The sequence below is a fragment of the Suncus etruscus genome, chromosome 4 (assembly GCF_024139225.1).
Source record: "Suncus etruscus isolate mSunEtr1 chromosome 4, mSunEtr1.pri.cur, whole genome shotgun sequence".
NCBI lineage: Eukaryota > Metazoa > Chordata > Mammalia > Eulipotyphla > Soricidae > Suncus > Suncus etruscus.
In genome coordinates, this window is record NC_064851.1 from 78,171,356 (window position 1) to 78,196,575 (window position 25,220).

Here is a 25,220-nt window from a genome sequence, read left to right on the forward strand (position 1 = left end):
GAAAGAAAACACTTTTGTTTTCATAGACTACCCTCCTGTATATCTTCCAGGAAAGGTCGTTTGGTATATATACTTTGTGAAAAAATAGTTTGATAGTAACTGTTCTCTTAGATAATTTTTAGACACTATACTATTATCTTCAAACTTCTGTATTGTTACTACAATGTTTAATGTGAATATGTCTTGACTTTATATATATATAAATATGTCTTATATATAAATATATATTTTATATATATGGGCCACACCCGGTGATGCTCAGGGGTTACTCCTGACTTAGGCGGTCAGAAATCACTCCTGGCTTAGGAGACCATATGTGATGCTGGAGGATCGAACCACGGTTCGTCCTATGTAGCGCATGCAAGGCAAATACCCTACAGCTTGCACCACTGCTCTGGCCCAACTATTTATTTTTGACCTTTTTTTTCTTTTGAAGTTTTTAGGATATCCTTTCTTTAGTTCTGATTTCCTGAAATTTCATGATATCTATTAGTATATATTAATATAAATAAGGATATATATTAATATCCTTGAATAGAGCTTTCTTTTCCCATTCCTGTTTTTTTGTTTTGTTTTGTTTTTGGGTCATAGCCGGCAGCACTTGGGGGTTACTCCTGCCTCTGTACTCAGAAGTCGCTCCTGGCAGGCTCCGTGGATCATATGGGATGCCAGGATTTGAACCTGTGTCTGTCATGTGTTGGCCGCTTGCAAGGCAAATGCCTTACTGCTGTGCTATCACTCCTATGAGTATTTACCTGATTTATCTAACATAAAAAGAGAAGCAGAATGCCTGTCTCGAATACAAGCAGGGTTTGGGGAAACTGGGAGATGGAAGGCATTGGTTGTGGGAATGTTGTGCTAGTGAAGGGGGAGATTTCTTTTTATGAATGAAACCTAACTATAAACATGCTTGTAATCATGGTGCTTAAAGATATTATTTAAAAAAAAAAAGAAAAGTATAACCTTTAGTTTTAGGATGTTTGATTTCAACTTTCTCTCTCTTCATTTTTTTTTCTTTTTTGGGCCACACCTGGTCACACTCAGGGGTTACTCCAGGCTATGTGCTCAGAAATCGCTCCTGGCTTGGGAGACCATATGGGATACTGAGGGATTGAACTATGATCAGTCCTAGGGTAGCATCAGCAAGGCAGACACCTTACTGCTCTGCACCACTGCTCTGGCCCCTTTCTCTTTTTTTTAAATTGACATTTATTATATTTTTTTTCTTTTTGATGTTTAAAAAAAATTTATGTTATTGAAACAATTGTGATCTACAAAGTCCTTCCTAGTTGAATTTCAGATAATACAGTGAGTCAGGGCCATTCTCACCACCAGTATCAACTTCCCTCCACCAATGAACCCAGAGTACATCCTATACCACCAGCCTTTGCCTCTTATAACATTTTAATTGTGAATTATGAAGTTTGCTATATGATGCATTTGGGGGGGGTTGGGCCACACCTGGTGACGCTCAGGGGTTACTCCTCGTTGTGTGCTCAGAAATCGCTCCTGGCTTGGGGGTTATATGGGGCGCCAGGGAACCAAACTGTGGTCCGTCCTAGGTTAGCGTGTGTAAGGCAGATGTCCTACCTCTTGCGCCACCGCTCCAGCCCCTATATGATGCATTTTTAATTGAAAATCATTTTATGCAATTATATTTCTTATTTTGAAAACTTGATTTTTATTATATGTATGGATTTGTATATCTGCAAACTTAATATAAATTGGTGGAATGCTTAATATGTTGATATTTTGTAAAATGAAATATGATGGCAGTATATTCTAGTATTTCAATACTGTACTAGTTTGGTTAGTATATTTAGAAAAGTGAGGAAAACTAATGGTACTTTAACAAATTTGGCTAAGAGTTATGCATTCAAATAAAAAGTCAGATTAAATGTCTTTTTTCATATATTTATAATGTCAATATTTTAATGACTCATGTTGCCCATCAATTTTGCAATATTGTTTTCTTTAATTTTTTTGAATTTTTAAAATAAATATCTTTAGAAGCTGGAGTAGTGGTGCAAGCGATAGGGCGTTTGCCTTGCATACGCTAACCTAAGACAGACTGCAGTTTGATCCCCTGGCGTCCCATATTGCCGCCCAAACCAGGAGCAATTTCTGAGTGCATAGCCAGGAGTAAGTCCTAAGTGTCACCAGGTGTGGCCCAAAAGCAAAAATAAATAAATATCTTTATTTAAGCACCTTGATTACAAGCATGTTTGTAGTTTGGTTTTAGTTATATATTAAAAATAGAACACTCCTCTTCATCAGTGCAATGTTCCCACCACCCATGCCCTATATCTCCTTCCTTCCCCACCTCCTGCCCATTTTTAAGACAGGCATTCTGTTTCTCTCATTCACTACCATTGTCATGGTAATTGTCAGTATAGTTATTTCTCTACCTGAACTCACCACTCTTTATGGTAAGCTTTATATCATGGGCCAGACCTCCCAGACATCATCTCTATTGTCACTGTATTATTACAATAATGTCTTTTATTTTTCTTAAAACCAACAAATGAGTGAGATTATTCTGTGTCTATCTCTCTCCCTCTGACTTATTTCACTCAGTATAATCATTTCTATGTCCATCCATGTATAGGAAAATTTCATGACTTAATTTTTCCTGACAGCTACATAGTATTCCATTGTGTATATGTACCATAGTTTCTTTAATCACTCATTTGTTGTCAGGTATCTGGGTTGTTTCCAGATTCTGGCTATTGTGAATAGCGCTGCAATGAATATAGGTATATAGAAGGCATTTTTGTGTTGTGTTTTAGTGTTCCTAGGGTATATCCCTAGGAGTGATATAACTAGATCATATGGGAGCTCAATGTCTAGTTATTTGAAGAATCTCCATATTGTTTTCCATAAAGGTTGAATAAAATGGCATTCCCACCAGCAGTTAATGAGAGTTCCTTTCTTCCCACATCCCGGCCAGCACTGATTGTTCTTATTCTTTCTGATGTGTGCCAGTCTCTGTGGTATGAGATGGTACCTCATTGTTGTTTGATTTGCATCTCCGGGATGATTAATGATGTGGAACAATTTTTTCATGTGTCTTCTGGCCATTTGTATTCCTTCTTTGAGAAATTGTCTGTTCATTCTTTTCTCCCTATTTTTTGATGGGTGGGGTTAGATTTTTTTTTTTGTTAAGTTCTGACAGTACCTTGTATATCTTAGATATTAGCCCCTTATCTGATGGGTATTGGGTGAAAAGTTTCTCCTATTTTGTGGGTGGCCTTTGTATTTTCATCACTATTTACTTTGAGTTGCTTTAAGGCTTTTTTTCCAATCTCTTCTGCTGTATGGAGTTGTTATGCATCACATCTTCCAGCTCACTGAGTCTATCCTCATCTGCTGTTACCCTTTTGGAGAGGTTTTCAACATTGATTCTTTCAATTTGTCTACTGAGTTTTTCAGACCTGTTATTAGACCTGATATTTCAGTTTGGAGTTTTCTGATTTCTGTCTTCATATTTTCTTGGTTCTTATTAGTGTTCTGTTCAACTCGATCTATGCTTTCTTTGAGTTCTGTGAACATCCTTCATATTTCTTCTCTAAACTCCATATCTGAGAGACTGACTAATTGGTTGGCCATTTTCCGATCATCAGACTTGCCAACTTCATTCTCTATGCCTGGTGCTGGCCTGTGTTGTTTCCCTATAGTCACACTTTTATTGTGGGTTTTTCTATATGTTGTGGTGGTATTCATTGGCTAAATGATGTGCGCGGCCACGCTCCTCTGCCTCCACCCTTTCTGGATGGGTCGACTCACCTCCAAGGTAGGGGAACCCTCCATGGATGAATCCACACACAGATTCAAATCTTAGGCCCGAGCACACAGCAGAGAAGACAGTCCAGAGAGATATGCTGGGCTTCAGAGATCCATCACTGTTCAGCTGGCTCCACCCTTTCTGGGCTGGTCGACTCACCTCCAGGGAAGGAGAGCCCTCCGTGGATGAAGCCACACACAGGATCAAATCTTAGCCCCGAGCATGCAGCAGAGAAGACAGTCCAGAGAGATATGCTGCGCTTCAGAGATCCAGCACAGTTCCTAATGTGATTTTTTTCTGCGTGTTGCGGTGGGATTCATTTATTAGAAAGAGCACATGGCCGCAAAGTGTAGCAGAGCGTCTAGGAGAGTGATTTTGCTGGGCCCTTTTCGGCCCACTCAGAAGAGGTTCAGGACACAGGACAGTAGAAAACATGCACAGGTGACACTCACAGTCTCTTGCAGTTGGCAACCTCTCCCGCAGGGGCAGATTCCTCCAGCCTGATGTCACAAACAGAGGACATGCATTTCTGCAGTTTATGATGACAGCGGGTTTTCACTCTAGGACATAGCCTTCCTTGGCTTCCCGGCCTAGCCCGAGCAAGTCTAGGAGAGCAATTTTGCTGGTCCCTTTTTGGCCCACTCAGAAGAGGTTCAGGACATAGGACAGTAGAAAAACACGCACAGGCGACAGTCACAGTCTCTCACAGTTGGTAACCACTCGGGCAGGGGCAGATTTCTCCAGCCTCAAAAATGATATTTTTTGATAGGAGTAAACTATTCTTAATCAAGTAGAGGGCAACTGCAAGCACCATGAGTGAATGTCATACTCATTGTCAAGTGCTAAGGATTTTGTCTTGTCTTTTAAAGAAGCTCCTTTAATGCTTCTTGTAAAGCTGATTTTGATGCTATCTTTTGATGCTATTACCTGTCCCTGACTCTCACTTTAGCTTTCAAAAATCTGAGTGATAATATAGATGGATAGAATATTCGTGGTGACATTCATTTCAGTGAGTTTTTTAAATTATATCGCTCAATTTTCTTCTGATTTATACAGCCTCATTTGACAGATATGCTGAGAATATTTTTTTAATTTTTTTATTTAATTAAGCACCATGGTTACAGTATTGCTCATGATTTAGTTTCAGTCAATCACCACAGTGTATACCACCCTTGACCAGTGCACGTTTCCCACCACAATTGTCCCCATTTCCCTCCCACTCTCCTCCCACCTGCCTCTTGCAAACATTTTACTTCTCTCTCTTCTCTCTCTTTTTTTGTGATGTATGACAATCTCTATGGTGTGAGATGGTATCTCATCATTGTTTTGATTTGCATCTCCCTGATGATTAGTGACGAGGAGCATTTTTCATGCGCCTTTTGGCCATTTGTATTTCTTTTTTTATCAAAGCATCTGTTCATTTCTTCTCCCCATTTTTTGATGGGATTAGATTTTTTTTCTTGTAAAGTTCCATCAGTGCCTTGTATATTTTGGATATTAGCCCCTTATCTGATGGGTATTGGTTTAATAGTTTCTCTCACATGGTGGGTGGCTCTTGTATCCTGGGCACTATTTTTTTTGAGGTGCAGAAGCTTCTCAGCTTAATGTATTCCCATCTGTTAATCTCTGCTTCCACTTGTTTGGAAAGTGCAGTTTCCTTCTTGAAGATGCCTTTAGTCTCAGTGTCATGGAGAGTTGTTCTATATACCTTATGGTATCAGGTCTGATATCAAGGTATTTAATCCATTTGGATTTTACCTTTGTACATGATGTTAACTGGGGGTCTATGTTCGCTTTTTTGCAAGTGGGTAACCAGTTCTGCCAGCACCACTTGTTGAAGAGGTTTTCCCTGCTCCACTTAGGATTTCTTGCTCCTTTGTCAAAAATTAGGTAATTGTATATCTGGGACACAATGTCTGAGAACTCAAGCCTATTCCACTGATCTGAGGGTCTGTCCTTATTCCAATACCATGCTGTTTTGATAACTATTGCTTTGTTGTACAGTTTAAAGTTGGGGAAAGTAATGCCTCCCATTTCCTTTTCCCTATGAGTGCTTTAGCTATTCGAGGGTGTTTATTGTTCCAGATGAATTTCATAAGTGTTTGATCCACTTCTTTGAAGAATGTCACGGGTATTTTTAAGGGGATAACATTAAATCTGAATAATGCTTTGGGGAGTATTGCCATTATAATGATGTTAATCCTGCCAATCCATGAGCAGGGTATGTGTTTCCATTTCCATGCGTCCTCTCTTATTTCTTGGAGCAGGGCTTTATAGTTTTTTTGTATAAGTCCTTCACGTCTTTGGTCAATTTGACTCCAAGATATTTGAGTTTGTGTGGCACTATTGTGAATGGGATTGCCTTCCTGATGTCCATCTCTTCCCTATCATTATTAGTGTATAAAAAGGCCATTGATTTCTGTGTGTTAATTTTGTAACCTTCCACCTTGCTATATGAGTGTATTGTTTCTAGAAGCTTTTTGGTAGTCTTTAGGGTTTTCTAAGTAGAGTATCATGTCGTCTGCAAACATGAGAGCTTGGCTTCCTTTCCTATCTGGATTCCCTTGATATCATTTTCTTGCCTAATCGCTATAGCAAGAACTTCCAGTACTATGTTGAAGAGGAGTGGTGAGAGAGGATAGCCTTGTCTTGTACCAGAAGTTAGGAAAGGCTTTTAGTTTTTCTCCATTGAGGATAGTTTTTGCCATTGGCTTGTGGTAGATGGCTTCAACTATATTGAGAAAGGTTCCTTCCATTCCCATCTTGCTCAGAGTTTTGATCAAGAATGGGTGTTGGACCTTATCAATTGCTTTCTCTGTGTCTATTGATATGATCATGTGATTTTTATTTTTCTTGTTGTTGATGTTGTGTATTATGTTGATAAATTTATGGATGTTAAACCATCCTTGCATTCCTGGGATGAAGCCTACTTGGTCGTAGTGTATGATCTTCTTGATGATGCATTGGATCCTATTTGCCAGGATTTTGTTGAAGATCTTTGCATCAGCATTCATCAGGGATATTGGTCTGTAATTTTCGTTTTTGGCAGCATCTCTGTCTGGTTTAGGTATCAAGGTGATGTTGGCCTCATAAAAGCTTTTTGGGAGTGTTCCCGTTTTTTCAATTTCATGGAAGAAGCCTGGCTAGGATTGGTAGTAGCTCCTCTTGAAAGATTTGAAAAAGTTCATTAGGAAATCCATCTGGGCCTGGGCTTTTCTTTTTGGGCAGATGTTTGATTACAGTTTCAATTTCCTCAGTAGTGATGGAGGTATTTAGATATGCTACATCCTCCTTACTTAAATGTGGAAGGTTGTAAGTGCCCAAGAATTTTTCCATTTCTTCTAGGTTCTCATGTTTAGTAGCATAAAGTTTCTCAAAGTAGTCTCTGATTACCCTTTGGATCTCTGCAATATCTGTCGTGATCTCCCCCTTTTCATTTCTAATACAGGTTATCAGATTTCTCTCTTTCTCTTTCTTTGTGAGTTTTGCCAATGGTCTGTCAATTTTGTTTATTTTTTCAAAGAACCAACTTCTTCTTTTGTTGTTCTTTTGGATTGTATTTTGGTTTTCCACTTTATTGAGTTCTGCTTTCAGCTTTGTTATTTCTTTCTGTCTCCCTATTTTTGGTTCCTTTTGTTGGTCATTTTCTCATTTTTTGAGCTACGTCATTAAGTTATTCAGGTATGCCCCTTCTTCCTTCCTGATGTGTGCTTGTAGAGCTATAAATTTTCCTTTAGGACCGCTTTTGCTGTGTCCCATAGATTCTGGCAGTTTGTGTCTTCATTATCATTTGTTTTCAGGAAAGTTTTGATTTCCTTTTTGATTTCATCTCAGACCCACTGGTTGTTCAGTAGCAGGGTGTTTAATTTCCAATTGTTAAAGTTTTTCTTCTGCGTGGCTTTGTAGTTCACATATAATTTTAGAGCCTTGTGATCAGCAAATGTAGCCTGCAAAATTTCTATCCTCTTGATTTTATGGAGGTATGTTTTATGCGTCAGCATGTAGTCTATTCTGGAGAGTGACCCATGTACATTGGAGAAGAATGTGTATTCAGGTTTTTTGGGATGGAGTGTCCTGTATATATCTACTAGTCCTCTTTCTTCCATAACTCTTTTCAGGGCTAGTATGTTTTTGTTGGGTTTCAGTCTGGTTGACCTATCAAGTGTTGATAGGGCTGTGTTGAGTTCTCCCACAATTATTGTGTTATTATTGATTTCTTCTTTCAGATTTGTCAGTAATAGTATTAGATAATTTGCTGGTCTCTCATTGGGTGTATATATGTTTAATAGTCTGATTTCTTCCTGTTGCACATATCCCTTGATTAGTACATAGTGTCCATCTTTGTCTCTTACCACTTTTCTGAGTATAAAGTTGGTGTCATCAGATATTAATATGGCCACCCCAGCTTTTTTAAGGGTGTTGTTTGCTTGGATGATTTTCATCCAGCCTTTGATTTTGAGTCTATGTTTGTTCTGACTATTCAGGTGTGTTTCTTGTAGGCAGCAGAAGGTTGGATTCATCTTTTTGACCCATTTTGACACTCTGTGTCTTTTAATTGGTGAATTTAGTCCATTGACATTGAGGGAGATGATTGTCATAGGATTTAATGTCATCTTTGTAGATAAGTTTGCTGTGTTTGTTGGTCTCTCTTGTCTTAAAGTAGACATGTCAGTTTTTCCTTTAAGGCTGGTTTATCATCTGTGAAGTGTCTGAGCTGTTGTTTATCCATGAAGCTATGTATTCTTTCTTCAAACCTGAACGTGAGTCGGGCTGGGTGCAGTATTCTCGGTGAGGCATTCATTTCATTCAGTCTTGTCACAATATCCCACCACTGTCTTTTGGCCTTGAGAGTTTCTTGTGACATGTCTGCTGTAAGTCTTAGCGATGCTCCTTTGGATGTAATTTTCCTTTTTGATTTTGCTGCTTTCAGTATTCTATCTCTATCTGTGGGATTTGTCATTGTAACGACTGTGTGTCTTGGGGTGTTTTTCTTTGGGTCTCTTTTAGCTGGTAGTCTTTGGCATGGAGGATTTGATTGCATGTAGTCTTTAACTCTGGGAGTATCTCTTTGATGATGTCTTTGACAGTTGATTCTTCCTGGAGATCTACCTGGGTCTCTGGGACTCCAATGATTCTTATGCTATTTCTGTTTATCAAAGACTTCTATTTTCAATTGTTCGCATTCCTTGAGTACTTTTTCTATTGCCTGATCATTTGTCTTAAGGTTCTTTTCCAATTTCTTCTGTTGTGTTGAGTTTTTCTGCATCACATCTTCCAGTACTCCGATTCTCTCCTCAGCTGATGATACCCTGCTGGCGAGGCTATCCATTGAGGTTTGCAGTTGAGCTACCGTGTTTTTCAGATCTGTTATTTCAGTTTGGAGTTTTCTGATTTCTGTCTTTGTGTTCTGTTCAGATCGATCTATGCTTTCTTTGAGTTCTTCAAACATATTCCATATTGCTATTTTAAGTTCCTTATCCAAGAGGTTAATCAAATGGTTGGAATTTATTAGGTCATCCGAGCTTTCGTCTTTATTCTCTGTGCATGGTGTTTGCCTGCGAGGTTTTCCCTCACAGTTTTCTACACGCTTGTAGTGTGGTTTTTCCTGCGTATTGTGGTGGGGTTCATTGGTTAGAAAGAGGCCAGAGAGCTCAGCTTATTGGACGGTGACCCCCACAGCCTGAATATACTCACTGGGCAGCTTCAAAATGTAGTTTTTTGGGGGTGCGCTCCCTAGGCCTCTGAGGAAACCTCCAGGGATTCAGAAATACAGGCAGACAGGCGTAGGAGAAGTTTCCCTTGAAGTCCTCAGAGTGAACAAAGGCACAGCAGGGCGGAGCCTTCACAGGCAAGGGAGCTCAACTTATTGGACGGCGACCCCCAAAGCCAGAATATACAAATTATATATAATTTATAATTATAAACATTGCCTCTGTATTCCTGATTTTTTGTGCCTATGTGTTTTACTCATGAAAATTTCTGTTAAACAGAATTTGTTAATTTATCTATTTAAAAATATGCATCACAGGGGCTGGAGTGGTGGATAAGAAGTGAAACTCTGACTCTTAAATGAAGGTAGAATATTCAGCTATCTAGCTGTTAATTTCTCTTTGTTTTTCTAATTCTTATTCTTAAAAAAATGAACTCTGATGAATACATCCTCTTAAATAGGGTAATCTGATGTTTGAGTGATGAGATTATATTTTTCTTTTTTTGATTAAAAAATTCTTTATTTTAAACGGTGTGATTTTCAGGTTTGCTCACAGTACAGTTATTTCTGACATTCAATGTTCCAACATTAATCCCACTACCACTGTAATATTTCCTCACCATTTGACCCCAGTTTCCCAACCTCCCCAAATCTGCTCTTTGTTTGATACAAATAATTTTCTCAATATTGCTTGTTATGATTAAATGTAATGTCATTATCAAAAAAGACTTGATTGAGAGAAAAATTTGTGAAAATAATATTGCAATGGGTCATTATATCATTGTCTGAACATTTACTAAGCTGTTTATTGCTAGTTCAACATTCCTTTGTTGGTTTTTGAGCTTATGTGGCTTCTATAATTTTATATCTAATTTGATGTATTTCTACTGCCATTGCCATGTTAAAACTATGGCGGTGTCGCATGGCGCATAAGCAGACACAGAATCTGTAGAGCTTGGCCAATGAGCTCATATGTCACTGTCTGGATCATGTGTGCAGCTACTAGGACTTCTGGAAGTACAGAGGAGCTGAAGGGAGAGGAGGTAGCTCACTCTGTCTCTAAAGCATCCCATGTACATCAACCTCAGCACTGGCATACTTAGAGATTTTAGTGGCTTGATGTCTCTGCAGAAATTACTGGAAAAACAGGGAAGCTTGGCTAATTTGTTGGGTGTGTCTGTGTGCGAAACTGCTGAGTCTTCGGCGGGGTGTGGACTTGCCCTAGCCCCTCATGATGGACCTCATCTTTGAGTCTGGTATATCCATGAGTTTTCACAGCTTGGTCTGTTTCTCTATCAAGAGTTAAATGAGTTTATGTCTCTGGACCAATGGGCAGACATGGTGGCCACGATTCTGTTTGTTTGTTTGTTTGTTTTAACATTGGTGCAGGGCTTATTTGGATGTGGTCAGGGTTTACTCCTGGCTGTGTACTCAGGGATCACTTATGACAATGCTCAGGGAACCATATCGGGTGCCAGGAATCAAACCTGAATTGTCTACATGCAGGGCAAGCATCTTGCCCACTGTACTAGTCCTCTTATAAGTTATCTATTTGTTCCTTTATTTAAACACTGTGGTTACAAGGTTGTTCATAATACAGTTGCATTTTTTTTAACAAAGTTGTTCTTGATTGAGTTTCAGTCTTACAATATACAACACCCTTACTCAGTGCATGTTTCCCACCACCTATGTACCTTGTTTCCCTCCTACTTTCTCTGCCTGCCTCTGGAACAGACATTTTACTTCTCTCTCTCTCTCTCTCTCTCTCTCTCTCTCTCTCTCTCTCTCTCTCTCTCTCTCTCTCTCTCTCTCCCTCAGACATTTTACTTCTCTCTCTGTGTCTCTCTCTTTCTCTCTCTCTCAGACATTTTACTTCTCTCTCCTGTCTTTCTCTTCCTCCTCCTCTCTCTCTTCTTCTCCTTCCCTCCCTCCCCTCTCTTCCTCTCTTCCTTTTTCTTCCTTTCAGATACTGTGGTTTGCTTTATTGCTAATGAGGAGGCACTATGCACATCTCTTTATCTCCTTTCAGCAACCAGTTCTTGTCCAGAGGGATCATTTCCAACTATCATTGTCAAAGTGGTCCCTTCTCTGCTCTAACTACATTCCACCACTATTTGTGTGTGTGTGTGTGTGTGTGTGTGTGTGTGTGTGTGTGTGGTTTTTTTGGTCACACCTGGCAGTGCTCAGGGGTTACTCCTGGCTCCATGCTCAGAAATTGCTCCTGGCAGGCACGGGAGACCATATGGGACGCCAGGATTTGAACCGATGACCTTCTGCATGAAAGGCAAACACCTTACCTCCATGCTATCTCTCTGGCCCCTCCACCACTATTTTTAAGGGATTGTAGCTTTTATTTCTGACAAGGTTTGATTTTATAGCAGTCTTATTTATGTCAGTGTAAGTACATCTGTAAAACAAAAAGCACACACTAGTCCCACTTACTGCTTGCTGTTTATTTTGTAGTTTTTTCCCTTTCCTTTTCTCTCTTTATTTTGTTTTTGCAATGACTGGACACATGCTGAGTTGTGGTACTTGCCAGTAGTTGCTATGATTGTCACACATGTGCTCACCAGAAATTGCACTCCTGACTCTGGTGCTCCCTTATGAAACTCACACGCACCAGAATATTCATCGGAGATTGTGTGCTCTGTTGCAGCTTAAGAGGTAACAGACAGCAGAGCAGCTGAAACTGTGTTTGGCAGACAAACTCACAACCTCCTGCCTATATAAACTTACTGTCATGAATATTTGTTTTTTTTTGTTTGTTTGTTTTTTTGGTTTTTGGTTTTTGGTTTTTGGGCCACACCCGGCGGTGCTCAGGGGTTACTCCTGGCTGTCTCAGAAATAGCTCCTGGCAGGCACGGGGACCATATGGGACACCGGGATTCGAACCAACCACCTTTGGTCCTGGATCGGCTTCTTGCAAGGCAAACACTGCTGTGCTATCTCTCCGGGCCCGAATATTTGTTTTTAAGCCACTTAGCATCAAAATTTTTTTCTTTATATTGTAACTTTTGAGTAGAATTTTCCATATGTATATTTATGCTCTTATATATTATAATGAAATAATATAATATATTTTATAATTATACATATAATTTACATATAATTTTTACAATTATACATTTTATAATTTTACATATAATTTTATTATAGTGAAATTACACATTGTAATTTAGGGTTTTTTTTTTTTGTAGGGGGCCACACCTGGTGCCGCTCAGGGGTTCTGGCTATGTGCTCAGAAATCACTCCTGGCTAGGGGGACCATATGGGATGCCAGGAATCAAACCAGGGTCATCCTGGATCAACTGTCTGCAAGGCAAATGCCCTACCATTGTGCTATTTCTCCAGCGCCATACACATTTTAATTTAATAGAGGATGCTAATCTGGCCTAACTAAAGACTAGCGAGGCCCATTATGTAATGTATAATAATATAGCTCCACTTTTATATAGTATACTAGAATACACAGAATCAAAAGAAAATTACCATACTGGATGTTAGTTAGCAATTGTTCATTCACTGAATACATTTTTATAAATATAGTTTTCTTCTGGGGCCAGAGCATTTGCACAGTGGGTATCACATTTGACTTGCATGCACCACTCTGGATCTGATTCCGGCATCCCATATAGTCCTCTGAGCCAGCCTTGTGTAATTTCTAAGCACAGAGCTAGGAGTAATACCTGAGCTCCTCCAGGTGTGGCCCAAACCCTTTCCAACACAAAAATATAATTTTCTTTTGTCTTGGTTATTGTCAGAATTTAGTTCTTTTCCTTTATCACATAATGTGCTTTTTTAGGACATGTTAAGTTTCTCAGAGCCATCAAATGTCCCTGGTGACTGGCATTGCCATCCTCTTCCTAGATCTTCTTTAAAAGTTCTAAGAATCCTCCGGATCTCCAGGTGGGTTTCTGGGAGGAGCTGATGGGGCACCCTGGGTTTTCCCCACTCCCAGGCCAGGTCTGGGGACCGGCCTAGGGTTGGGCTTAAATCTCTGTCCTTCGGGCTTGGTAGGGTCTCTCTCCCTTCCTGGAGCAGGATTTTTAGCCGGCACGGGCAGGCAGCTGGCAGACCTCCGCATGTGCCAGCGGCCTTTTGGCCTGGCCTAGGGTAGGGGGGCCCGGACCTGGGTCACCCTCCCCCCCTCTCCCCCTTTCCTCCGGATCTCCAGGTGGGTTTCTGGGAGGAGCTCATGGGGCACCCTGGGTTTTCCCCACTCCCAGGCCAGGTCTGGGGACCGGCCTAGGGTTGGGCTTAAATCCCTGTCCTTTGGGCTTGGGAGGGTCTCTCTCCCTTCCTGGAGCAGGATTTTTAGCCGGCACGGGCAGGCAGCTGGCAGACCTCCGCATGTGCCAGCGGCCTTTTGGCCTGGCCTAGGGTGGGGGGCCCGGACCTGGGTCACCCGAACCCCCTCTCCCCCTTTCCTCCGGATCTCCAGGTGGGTTTCTGGGAGGAGCTCATGGGGCACCCTGGGTTTTCCCCACTCCCAGGCCAGGTCTGGGGACCGGCCTAGGTTTGGCTTAAATCCCTGTCCTTCAGGCTTGGGAGGGTCTCTCTCCCTTCCTGGAGCTGGATTTTTAGCAGCACGGGCGGGCAGCTGGCAGACCTCCGTATGTGCCAGCGGCCTTTTGGCCTGGCCTAGGGTGGGGGGCCCGGACCTGGGTCACCCGAACCCCCTCTCCCCCCTTTCCTCCGGATCTCCAGGTGGGTTTCTGGGAGGAGCTCATGGGGCACCCTGGGTTTTCCCCACTCCCAGGCCGGGTCTGGGGACCGGCCTAGGTTGGGCTTAAATCCCTGTCCTTCGGGCTTGGGAGGGTCTCTCTCCCTTCCTGGAGCTGGATTTTTAGCAGCACGGGCGGGCAGCTGGCAGACCTCCGTATGTGCCAGCGGCCTTTTGGCCTGGCCTAGGGTGGGGGGCCCGGACCTGGGTCACCCGAACCCCCTCTCCCCCTTTCCTCCGGATCTCCAGGTGGGTTTCTGGGAGGAGCTCATGGGGCACCCTGGGTTTTCCCCACTCCCAGGCCGGGTCTGGGGACCGGCCTAGGTTGGGCTTAAATCCCTGTCCTTCGGGCTTGGGAGGGTCTCTCTCCCTTCCTGGAGCTGGATTTTTAGCAGCACGGGCGGGCAGCTGGCAGACCTCCGTATGTGCCAGCGGCCTTTTGGCCTGGCCTAGGGTGGGGGGCCCGGACCTGGGTCACCCGAACTCCCTCCCCCCCTTTCCTCCGGATCTCCAGGTGGGTTTCTGGGAGGAGCTCATGGGGCACCCTGGGTTTTCCCCACTCCCAGGCCGGGTCTGGGGACCGGCCTAGGTTGGGCTTAAATCCCTGTTTCGGGCTTGGGAGGGTCTCTCTCCCTTCCTGGAGCTGGATTTTTAGCAGCACGGGCGGGCAGCTGGCAGACCTCCGTATGTGCCAGCGGCCTTTTGGCCTGGCCTAGGATGGGGGGCCCGAACTGGGTCACCCAAAACCCCTCTCCCCCTTTCCTCCGGATCTCCAGGTGGGTTTCTGGGAGGAGCTCATGGGGCACCCTTGGTTTTCCCCACTCCCAGGCCGGGTCTGGGGACCGGCCTAGGTTGGGCTTAAATCCCTGTCCTTCGGGCTTGGGAGGGTCTCTCTCCCTTCCTGGAGCTGGATTTTTAGCAGCACGGGCGGGCAGCTGGCAGACCTCCGTATGTGCCAGCGGCCTTTTGGCCTGGCCTAGGGTGGGGGGCCCGGACCTGGGTCACCCGAACCCCCTCTCCCCCTTTCCTCCGGATCTCCAGGTGGGTTTCTAGGAGGAGCTCATGGGGCACCCTGGGTTTTCCCCACTCCCAGGCCGGGTCTGGGGACCGGCCTAGGTTGGGCTTAATTCCCTGTCCTTTGGGCTTGGGAGGGTCTCTCTCCCTTCCTGGAGCTGGATTTTTAGCAGCACGGGCGGGCAGCTGGCAGACCTCCGTATGTGCCAGCGGCCTTTTGGCCTGGCCTAGGGTGGGGGGCCCGGACCTGGGTCACCCGAACCCCCTCTCCCCCTTTCCTCCGGATCTCCAGGTGGGTTTCTGGGAGGAGCTCATGGGGCACCCTGGGTTTTCCCCACTCCCAGGCCGGGTCTGGGGACCGGCCTAGGTTGGGCTTAAATCCCTGTTTCGGCTTGGGAGGGTCTCTCTCCCTTCCTGGAGCTGGATTTTTAGCAGCACGGGCGGGCAGCTGGCAGACCTCCGTATGTGCCAGCGGCCTTTTGGCCTGGCCTAGGGTGGGGGGCCCGGACCTGGGTCACCCGAACCCCCTCTCCCCCTTTCCTCCGGATCTCCAGGTGGGTTTCTGGGAGGAGCTCATGGGGCACCCTGGGTTTTCCCCACTCCCAGGCCGGGTCTGGGGACCGGCCTAGGTTGGGCTTAAATCCCTGTTTCGGCTTGGGAGGGTCTCTCTCCCTTCCTGGAGCTGGATTTTTAGCAGCACGGGCGGGCAGCTGGCAGACCTCCGTATGTGCCAGCGGCCTTTTGGCCTGGCCTAGGGTGGGGGGCCCGGACCTGGGTCACCCGAACCCCCTCTCCCCCTTTCCTCCGGATCTCCAGGTGGGTTTCTGGGAGGAGCTCATGGGGCACCCTGGGTTTTCCCCACTCCCAGGCCGGGTCTGGGGACCGGCCTAGGTTGGGCTTAAATCCCTGTCCTTCGGGCTTGGGAGGGTCTCTCTCCCTTCCTGGAGCTGGATTTTTAGCAGCATGGGCGGGCAGCTGGCAGACCTCCGTATGTGCCAGCGGCCTTTTGGCCTGGCCTAGGGTGGGGGGCCCGGACCTGGGTCACCCGAACCCCCTCTCCCCCTTTCCTCCGGATCTCCAGGTGGGTTTCTGGGAGGAGCTCATGGGGCACCCTGGGTTTTCCCCACTCCCAGGCCGGGTCTGGGGACCGGCCTAGGTTGGGCTTAAATCCCTGTCCTTCGGGCTTGGGAGGGTCTCTCTCCCTTCCTGGAGCTGGATTTTTAGCAGCACGGGCGGGCAGCTGGCAGACCTCCGTATGTGCCAGCGGCCTTTTAGCCTGGCCTAGGGTGGGGGGCCCGGACCTGGGTCACCCGAACCCCCTCTCCCCCTTTCCTCCGGATCTCCAGGTGGGTTTCTGGGAGGAGCTCATGGGGCACCCTGGGTTTTCCCCACTCCCAGGCCGGGTCTGGGGACCGGCCTAGGTTGGGCTTAAATCCCTGTCCTTTGGGCTTGGGAGGGTCTCTCTCCCTTCCTGGAGCTGGATTTTTAGCAGCACGGGCGGGCAGCTGGCAGACCTCCGTATGTGCCAGCGGCCTTTTGGCCTGGCCTAGGGTGGGGGGCCCGGACCTGGGTCACCCGAACCCCCTCTCCCCCTTTCCTCCGGATCTCCAGGTGGGTTTCTGGGAGGAGCTCATGGGGCACCCTGGGTTTTCCCCACTCCCAGGCCGGGACTGGGGACCGGCCTAGGTTGGGCTTAAATCCCTGTCCTTCGGGCTTGGGAGGGTCTCTCTCCCTTCCTGGAGCTGGATTTTTAGCAGCACGGGCGGGCAGCTGGCAGACCTCCGTATGTGCCAGCGGCCTTTTGGCCTGGCCTAGGGTGGGGGGCCCGGACCTGGGTCACCCGAACCCCCTCCCCCCCTTTCCTCCGGATCTCCAGGTGGGTTTCTGGGAGGAGCTCATGGGGCACCCTGGGTTTTCCCCACTCCCAGGCCGGCTCTAGAGGGTGGATCAGGGGGTGTAGTTTGATCTGGGGGGAGGCAAATAATTTCTCAGCTATACTCAGGCTGTCACTGGCAATTTCATAGCAGTCTACATTTTGAAACCGCGCGGGGGCTACCGCCCCTGCGCGAACATATGCTCCTCCCAACCATCAGTACCCCAGATTTACCCTTCTTAACTTCAGTAACACACAGCTTCAATCTCTGACCAAAGACATACAGTAGATCTTACAAATCCCAGAACTATTTAGAAGGACACAAATCGAACACATATTGAACACATATATTTTTTGAATATTTTATGGTTATTTTCTTTAACTGCTGTAACTCTCTATATATTCTTCTACCATGATGTTTCTATCCACTTTTCATCTTGTCTTTTCTTTGTAAGCTGTTCAGTAAGGATTGTGGTGGAACTATCCCTCAGTTTGATGCCTATGATTGAACTATGTCATGGAAATTGCTGGTCTTGTTCCTATTGCCTCCAGATGCACCAATAACGCTTTGTGGCATTGATCCTTGTTTGCATAGACACATTAAAATGGGAAAACACTATACATACAGATTAGTTATTATCTAATAAATCTCATTACAATGTACCTTACACCCTGAATATTGATATAATGACCTGGCATAGGCCTCAGTTGAATGGGCATTCTCCATTCACGCTGGAACCAGGCAAGCTATCTACGAAACATCCAAGGTCTTTTATAGCAACAGTTGGAAGCAGTCCTCTACCAGGAAAGACACTACCAAGGGTGTGACATCGACCTCCTAATAAGACACTTCCGTTTACACTGAGAAGACGTGACAACAACAATGACCTGCGAGAAGACATGACAACAACGATGACCTGCTCTACAGGACATGGTTCTCTCTATTGCCCCTTAAGTGTGAGGTGAAACGAGAGGATGCTCTGCACCATCCTGACTGCAATATGGGATATGCAGACTCCAGGATCTTTAATACAGAAGAATGATACCAACAACAGAGACTATGTGAGGAATGGAGGTGTATTGCCACTACAGACTATGACTTGAATTGGACAAACTAGTTTGCCTGGAGCCTAGAGTCAGTCCTGTGCCAGGAAACTTCAGGGGTAGGGTCTCCATGTATTTAGACCATAATTTGTCTTTCCATGTCCCTTATGTTTTGGTGGGCCTATGCAAACAAATGCCACTTTAATATCGTTTTTTACTATGTTCTCTTGACTCCAATCCTTAAGAAAAACAACCCATTAAAACTTTTGAGGTTAACTTAAACTAGTAAGCATGTGCATGGAACTAGATAAATGTACTTTGCCCTCAATGTTTAAAGAGTTACATAAGTCTAATATCTTTAGATTATATGGTGTGCTGCTAAGAAACAATATGTACTACAACTGGGGATTTGAGGGACAAAGTAATTGTATTGTACATGGGTTCAGTTTTGTTTTTCTTAATGTTCTTTGGCTGAAAGTTCAAGGCTGGGATATCATCGATGGAACTACTGAGAATCCTGTTTATGGGTGATTGGGCTTCCACTGTAACTTTACCCTGTCCTCTTTCTTTGCATCTTTGTTGTCATAATTAAAATAATAAAAAAAATAATTAATAAAAAAAAAAAAAAAAAAGAAAAAAGTTCTAAGAATCCTCCGGATCTCCAGGTGGGTTTCTGGGAGGAGCTGATGGGGCACCCTGGGTTTTCCCCACTCCCAGGCCAGGTCTGGGGACCGGCCTAGGGTTGGGCTTAAATCTCTGTCCTTCGGGCTTGGTAGGGTCTCTCTCCCTTCCTGGAGCAGGATTTTTAGCCGGCACGGGCAGGCAGCTGGCAGACCTCCGCATGTGCCAGCGGCCTTTTGGCCTGGCCTAGGGTAGGGGGGCCCGGACCTGGGTCACCCTCCCCCCCTCTCCCCCTTTCCTCCGGATCTCCAGGTGGGTTTCTGGGAGGAGCTCATGGGGCACCCTGGGTTTTCCCCACTCCCAGGCCAGGTCTGGGGACCGGCCTAGGGTTGGGCTTAAATCCCTGTCCTTTGGGCTTGGGAGGGTCTCTCTCCCTTCCTGGAGCAGGATTTTTAGCCGGCATGGGCAGGCAGCTGGCAGACCTCCGCATGTGCCAGCGGCCTTTTGGCCTGGCCTAGGGTAGGGGGGCCCGGACCTGGGTCACCCTCCCCCCCCTCCCCCTTTCCTCCGGATCTCCAGGTGGGTTTCTGGGAGGAGCTGATGGGGCACCCTGGGTTTTCCCCACTCCCAGGCCGGCTCCAGAGGTTGCTTAGGGGGTGGCGTTTGATCTGGGGGGTGGCAGATAACTGCTCAGCTATACTCAGGATGTCACTGGCAATTTCATACCAGTCTACATTTTGAAACCGCACGGGGGCTACCGCCCCTGCGCGAACATATGCTCCTCCCAACCATCAGTACCCCAGATTTACCCTTCTTAACTTCAGTAACATACAGTTTTAATTTCTGACCAAAGACATACAGTAGATCTTACAAATCCCAGAACTATTTAGAAGGACACAAATCGAACACATATTGAACACATATATCTTTTGAATATTTTATGATTGTTTTCTTTAACTGCTGTAACTCTCTGTATATTCTTCTACCATGATGTTTCTATCCACTTTTCATCTTGTCTTTTCTTTGTAAGCTGTTCAGTAAGGATTGTTGGTGGAACTATCCCTCAGTTTGATGCCTATGATTGAACTATGTCATGGAAATTGCTGGTCTTGTTCCTATTGCCTCCAGATGCACCAATAACGCTTCATGGCATTGATCCTTGTTTGCATAGACACATTAAAATGGGAAAACTCTATACATACAGATTAGTTATTATCTAATAAATCTCATTACAATGTACCTTACACCCTGAACATTGATATAATGACCTGGCACAGGCCTCAGATGAATGGGCATTCTCCATTCACGCTGGAACCAGGCAAGCTATCTATGAAACATCCAAGGTCTTTTATAGCAACAGTTGGAAGCAGTCCTCTACCAGGAAAGACATTACCAAGGGTCTGACATCGACCTCCTAAAAAGACACTTCCGTTTACACTGAGAAGACGTGACAACAACAATGACCTGCTCTACAGGACATGGTTCTCTCTATTGCCCCTTAAGTGTGAGGTGAAACGAGAGGATGCTCTGCACCATCCTGACTGCAATATGGGATATGCAGACTCCAGGATCTTTAATACAGAAGCATGATACCAACAATAGAGACTATGTGAGGAATGGAGGTGTATTGCCACTACAGACGATGACTTGAATTGGACAAACTAGTTTGCCTGGAGCCTAGAGTCAGTCCTGTGCCAGGAAACTTCAGGGGTAGGGTCTCCATGTATTTAGACCATAATTTGTCTTTCCATGTCCCTTATGTTTTGGTGGGCCTGTGCAAACAAATGCCACTTTAATATCGTTTTTTACTATGTTCCCTTGACTCCAATCCTTAAGAAAAACAACCCACTAAAACTTTTGAGGTTAACTTAAACTAGTAAGCATGTGCATGGAACTAGATAAATGTACTTTGCCCTCAATGTTTAAAGAGTTACATAAGTCTAATATCTTTAGATTATATGGTGTGCTGCTAAGAATTAATATGTACTACAACTGGGGATTTGAGGGACAAAGTAATTGTATTGTACATGGGTTCAGTTTTGTTTTTCTTAATGTTCTTTGGCTGAAAGTTCAAGGCTGGGATATCATCGATGGGACTACTGAGAATCCTGTTTATGGGTGATTGGTCTTCCACTGTAACTTTACCCTGTCCTCTTTCTTTGCATCTTTGTTGTCATAATTAAAATAAAAAAAAAGTTCTAAGAATAAACTTCTCTTAAAGAGCTTTTCCTATGTACATTATCTTGAAAGATAGAGGCTTCTGGATGAGTTCCCAAGAATGATGTAGGCAAAACTATCTGATCATACGGTACTTGTCTTAGACATTGACATTTACATTGACTTGTGTGAATTTCTTGTACCTTAAATTTTTTTGTCTTTATAATCATTCCTGTACCATCATGTTATTATTTTATTACAGGAGTATTCAAATGGTCAAATAAGTCTTTATGTAAATAAAATAGCATTTTCCCATGCACAGTTAACAATTCTGGATGACTTTTAATATTCTTGAAGCTGGAGTGGTTATCACTTGAAATTCTAAATCCATTATTATGACTGGATGCTTTTTTGCATTTTAAATATGTTTTCTATAAAATAGTTGAAGAATTAGATGCTTGTGTCATCTGATAATATTAGAAAAATTAGTTTGGTTTAGTTTAAGCTTAATCTAAAGAAAAAAAGGATTTGTACTATAGTTTTCAATTAGATCTTATAAAGATAAATGTCCAGAATTGAGTTTAATTGTTTCCACACCTAGATAAGTGGTATTTGTCTTTTAGAATTAAACATATTGGCAGGTCATCCTGTGTGTGTGTGTGTGTGTGTGTGTGTGTGTGTGTGTGTGTGTGTGTGTGTGTGTGTGTAGAGTTGAAGTAAACTTGCGTTTTCACTTGAAGGTTTTTTAAGCAGTGTTTATTTCTTCTGCCAGTTATTTATTGAATGCTAATTTATCAACCCCTCTTTAAAAAAAGTGAGAGGAAAAAAGGTCATACTGTTATCACATTTATTTACATGGGTTCCCTCAACCATATGGTGGTTTATAATTAGAATACAAAAGATTGTTCAATGAGACTTAACTTTATAGTGGCTGCAATAGTGGGCATCACAGAAGGCTAGAGTTTTCTTGAATTTCCAACAAGGACACTTTTGAGGGAATAGTGTGGTCTATAGTTGTTCTTATACTATAAGTCAGATAAAGTTACTGATGTGCAGACCAAGTTGGTATTTTGATGCTAGTAATTTAATTCTGGATGTTTGATGCTCTCAGCCAGTGGTTTGACTTGATTTTTATTTAAAGCAGTTTCAATATTTAATTTTACATGTACCCTATCAGTAGAGATTTCAAAGGATACTTTTCTGGATGCTTGACTGCCTTGTCTATTTGCTCTTGTTTTGCATGCAAGAGAGAGCCAGAAGCCTTTCTTCTCATTGTGTACACATAGTATTAATGGATTTACTCTGCCTGTATCGTCTCATTACTGGAAACAGCCAGAAGCACAGAAGTCTTTCAGTGTATGCAAATAAGGCAGAATCATCTACCTGAGAGTTAATATTCTCTGCTTTTAAGTGTATTCTAAATCTAATGTTTGTATTTAGAGCATAACATCCTGTTCTTTTTTTTTATGGGCAAAAAGCTAAGCCGGCTCAGGCAGCTGTTTGATGTTGGCTTCAAGTGTTATTAATTTCATATTCTATTATTCTTTTCACTGTAGCACAAGTGAAGCTGATGTGGAGGCTGTCATGGATAAGTTGTTTGATGAGCTGGCTCAGAAACAAAATGATTGTACGTAAGTTAATTTCTCTTGAAAGAGAATACATTTAGAACACAATGCCCAATCTCCACTGACCAATTAATAAGTTCCATTGCTGTATATGGGTTGATGCCATGCTCAAGTGGCAGTCATTGTATCAGCATTTTGTCTAATTTATGTGTTGAATCATGTGCTATTATTCATCAAGCTATGCATTTCCTATCTGTAAGAGATGAATTTTATAGTAATTATCCAGACAAGATTGAGTCTTTGTTCCTGTTCCCATAGTAACTAGACCAAGGATTTTAAAAGTGCAAGGCAGAGAGCTGCGGCTGAATAAAGCCTGTGGAACCGTTGCCGACTGCACATTTGAAGAGCTGTGTGAGAGAGTAAGTATCCAGACACGTCCAGACTCACTGGCCTTTTCACATGTTAAAATACTTCATATTTTCCTTTCTGTCCATTGGAGATTTTAAAATACTATTCACAGAATCAGAACTGATTTAAAGTCTCATTTAGAGGAATACTCAGCTGTATGAGGTGCTTTTTATAGATTTATTTTTTTTTAGAAATTTGCACTTAGAAGAACTCTAAAATAAACATAAAAGCAATGAATTGTAAACTATTGCTGGAAGCATAACTGAAATCAGTTATGAGATATTTTGTGAAAGTCAAACAAGAAAATTAAGAAAAAATGAGGTGAGGTTAATTTCTGGGGGAAAAATGATGAAACGATACAATACTACCATGATTTAAAGAAGTATAAGTAAACAAAAATTTCTTATTCTTCTTACTATCTCTTCTTTTGCCATAATATTTTATGTTTGGGCTATAGTAAAAGAAAGTAAATTTCGGCCCGTAGAGCTAGCACAGCGGTGTTTGCCTTGCAAGCAGCCGATCCAGGACCAAAGGTGGTTGGTTCGAATCCCAGTGTCCCATATGGTCTCCCATGCCTGCCAGGAGCTATTTCTGAGCAGACAGCCAGGAGTAACTCCTGAGCACCACCAGGTGTGGCCCAAAAACAAAAAAATAAAAAAAGAAAGTAAATTTCTAGAACTGGGATATAATATTATAGAATTATATATACATTCATATAGATGAGAAAAACCTTAGTTGAAGTTCATTTTAGCTTGAATTCTGTCTTTAAAAGTTCTGGAGGAGCCAGAGTAATAGCACAGCTGGTAGTGCACTTGCAATCGACCCAGGTTCGATCTACGGTATCCCGTGTGTTTCCCCTCAGCACTACCAGGAATGATTCCTGAGTTAAGAGCCAGGTACCTGAGCTTCCCATCCAAAAAAAAAAGGAAAAGGCTCTGAAATTCTCAGTACTAGGAGACATTCAACATATTTATTGACTGAGGGGGGTAAAACATTAAAATTGCACATAACTTAGTTAATATAATATAATATAATATAATATAATATAATATAATATAATATAATATAATATAATATAATATAATATAATATATAATATAAGATTATATATTATAATGTATAATATATGATTATATAGTACATATCAATAGTATATAATATATATAATAACTTAAAGTATAATTTCTCTGTTGTACTATATGAATTATCTTTTTAAGTGGTCCCTGATTTGTCTTAACTTTTAGGAAAGGAAAGAGATTTTTTTGGGTGGGGGGGCAAAGTGGTGGCACAGCAAATAGGGCATTTACTTTGCATGCAACTGACCTGGGTTCAATCCTCTGCATCCCATATGGTTCCCCAAGCCCGTCAGAAGTAATTTCTGAGAGAGGAGAGTCAGGAGTAACCCCTGAGCATGCCAGTGGCTGTGCCCCCCCCAAAAATAGAAGAAGAGTTGTTTTTCAGTAAGGGGTTAGGAAACAGTACTTATATCTGCCATCTATTTTTTTAAGAAACCTTTTTTAGGAGGGGTGGGGTTGGCCACACCTGTTGTTTCTCTGGCGGTTAATCCTGGATCTGTACTCAGAAATTACTCCTGACAGGCTCAGGGGACCATATGGGATGCCAAGGAATTGGACCCAGTTTAGCTGTGTGCAAGGCAAATGCCCTACCCACTGTGTAACACTCTGGCCTCTTATGAGTACTTTTCTTAAAAGATAATAACAATTACTTCTAAGCAATGCAAAATTTCCAATTGTTAAGCAAAGACAATCCAATCAAAATTGCTATATCAGAAAAAAATTGCTATATCAGAAATAAAGTACTTTAGAACTAAACAGATCAGGACAAATTTGGATCCCCTGACAGATAATCTTAGTCTCTCAGGACTATAATTATACAAGACTTTTACTGCATCAATCTTACCAAGTTCTAATAGCTTGACATCTATGTAATACATTATGTGAATGCTGCCATTTCAGATTTACCTTGCCAGAGAAATTAAACTTGAGGAAAACTTTGGAAAGATGTAGCTGATCTTTCTACTGAAGGGAGATTAGTGAATGAATTAAGGAGAAGAGAAAATCTATTATGTGTTAGTGAGATGGGTAGTAAGTCAAAGTGGGTGCCTTGCAGCAGGTATTGAGTGTATTTACTTGCATTTTCATGTGCTTATTATTTCAGGAGACTTAATACCTCGAAAAGATTGCTAATGAGAATGCTATATAATCCTTAATTTTTATAATATCTTTATTTAAGCACCATGATAACTAACCATGATAGTTGAGTTTCAGTTATAGAAAAGATCACCCCCCTTCACCAATGCA

The 25,220-nt window shown here is 43.0% G+C and overlaps 1 protein-coding gene across 1 annotated transcript in view; it reads left to right on the forward strand.

Annotated features, from left to right (window-relative positions):
* AFG1L (AFG1 like ATPase) overlaps nucleotides 1–25,220 on the forward strand; it is a 249,257-nt gene that overhangs the window by 164,617 nt on the left and 59,420 nt on the right. The window contains exons 9-10 of the mRNA XM_049771195.1: nucleotides 22,483–22,553; nucleotides 22,810–22,910. Coding sequence (XP_049627152.1) covers nucleotides 22,483–22,553; nucleotides 22,810–22,910 — 172 coding nt within the window. The remainder of the gene's footprint in view (nucleotides 1–22,482; nucleotides 22,554–22,809; nucleotides 22,911–25,220) is intronic.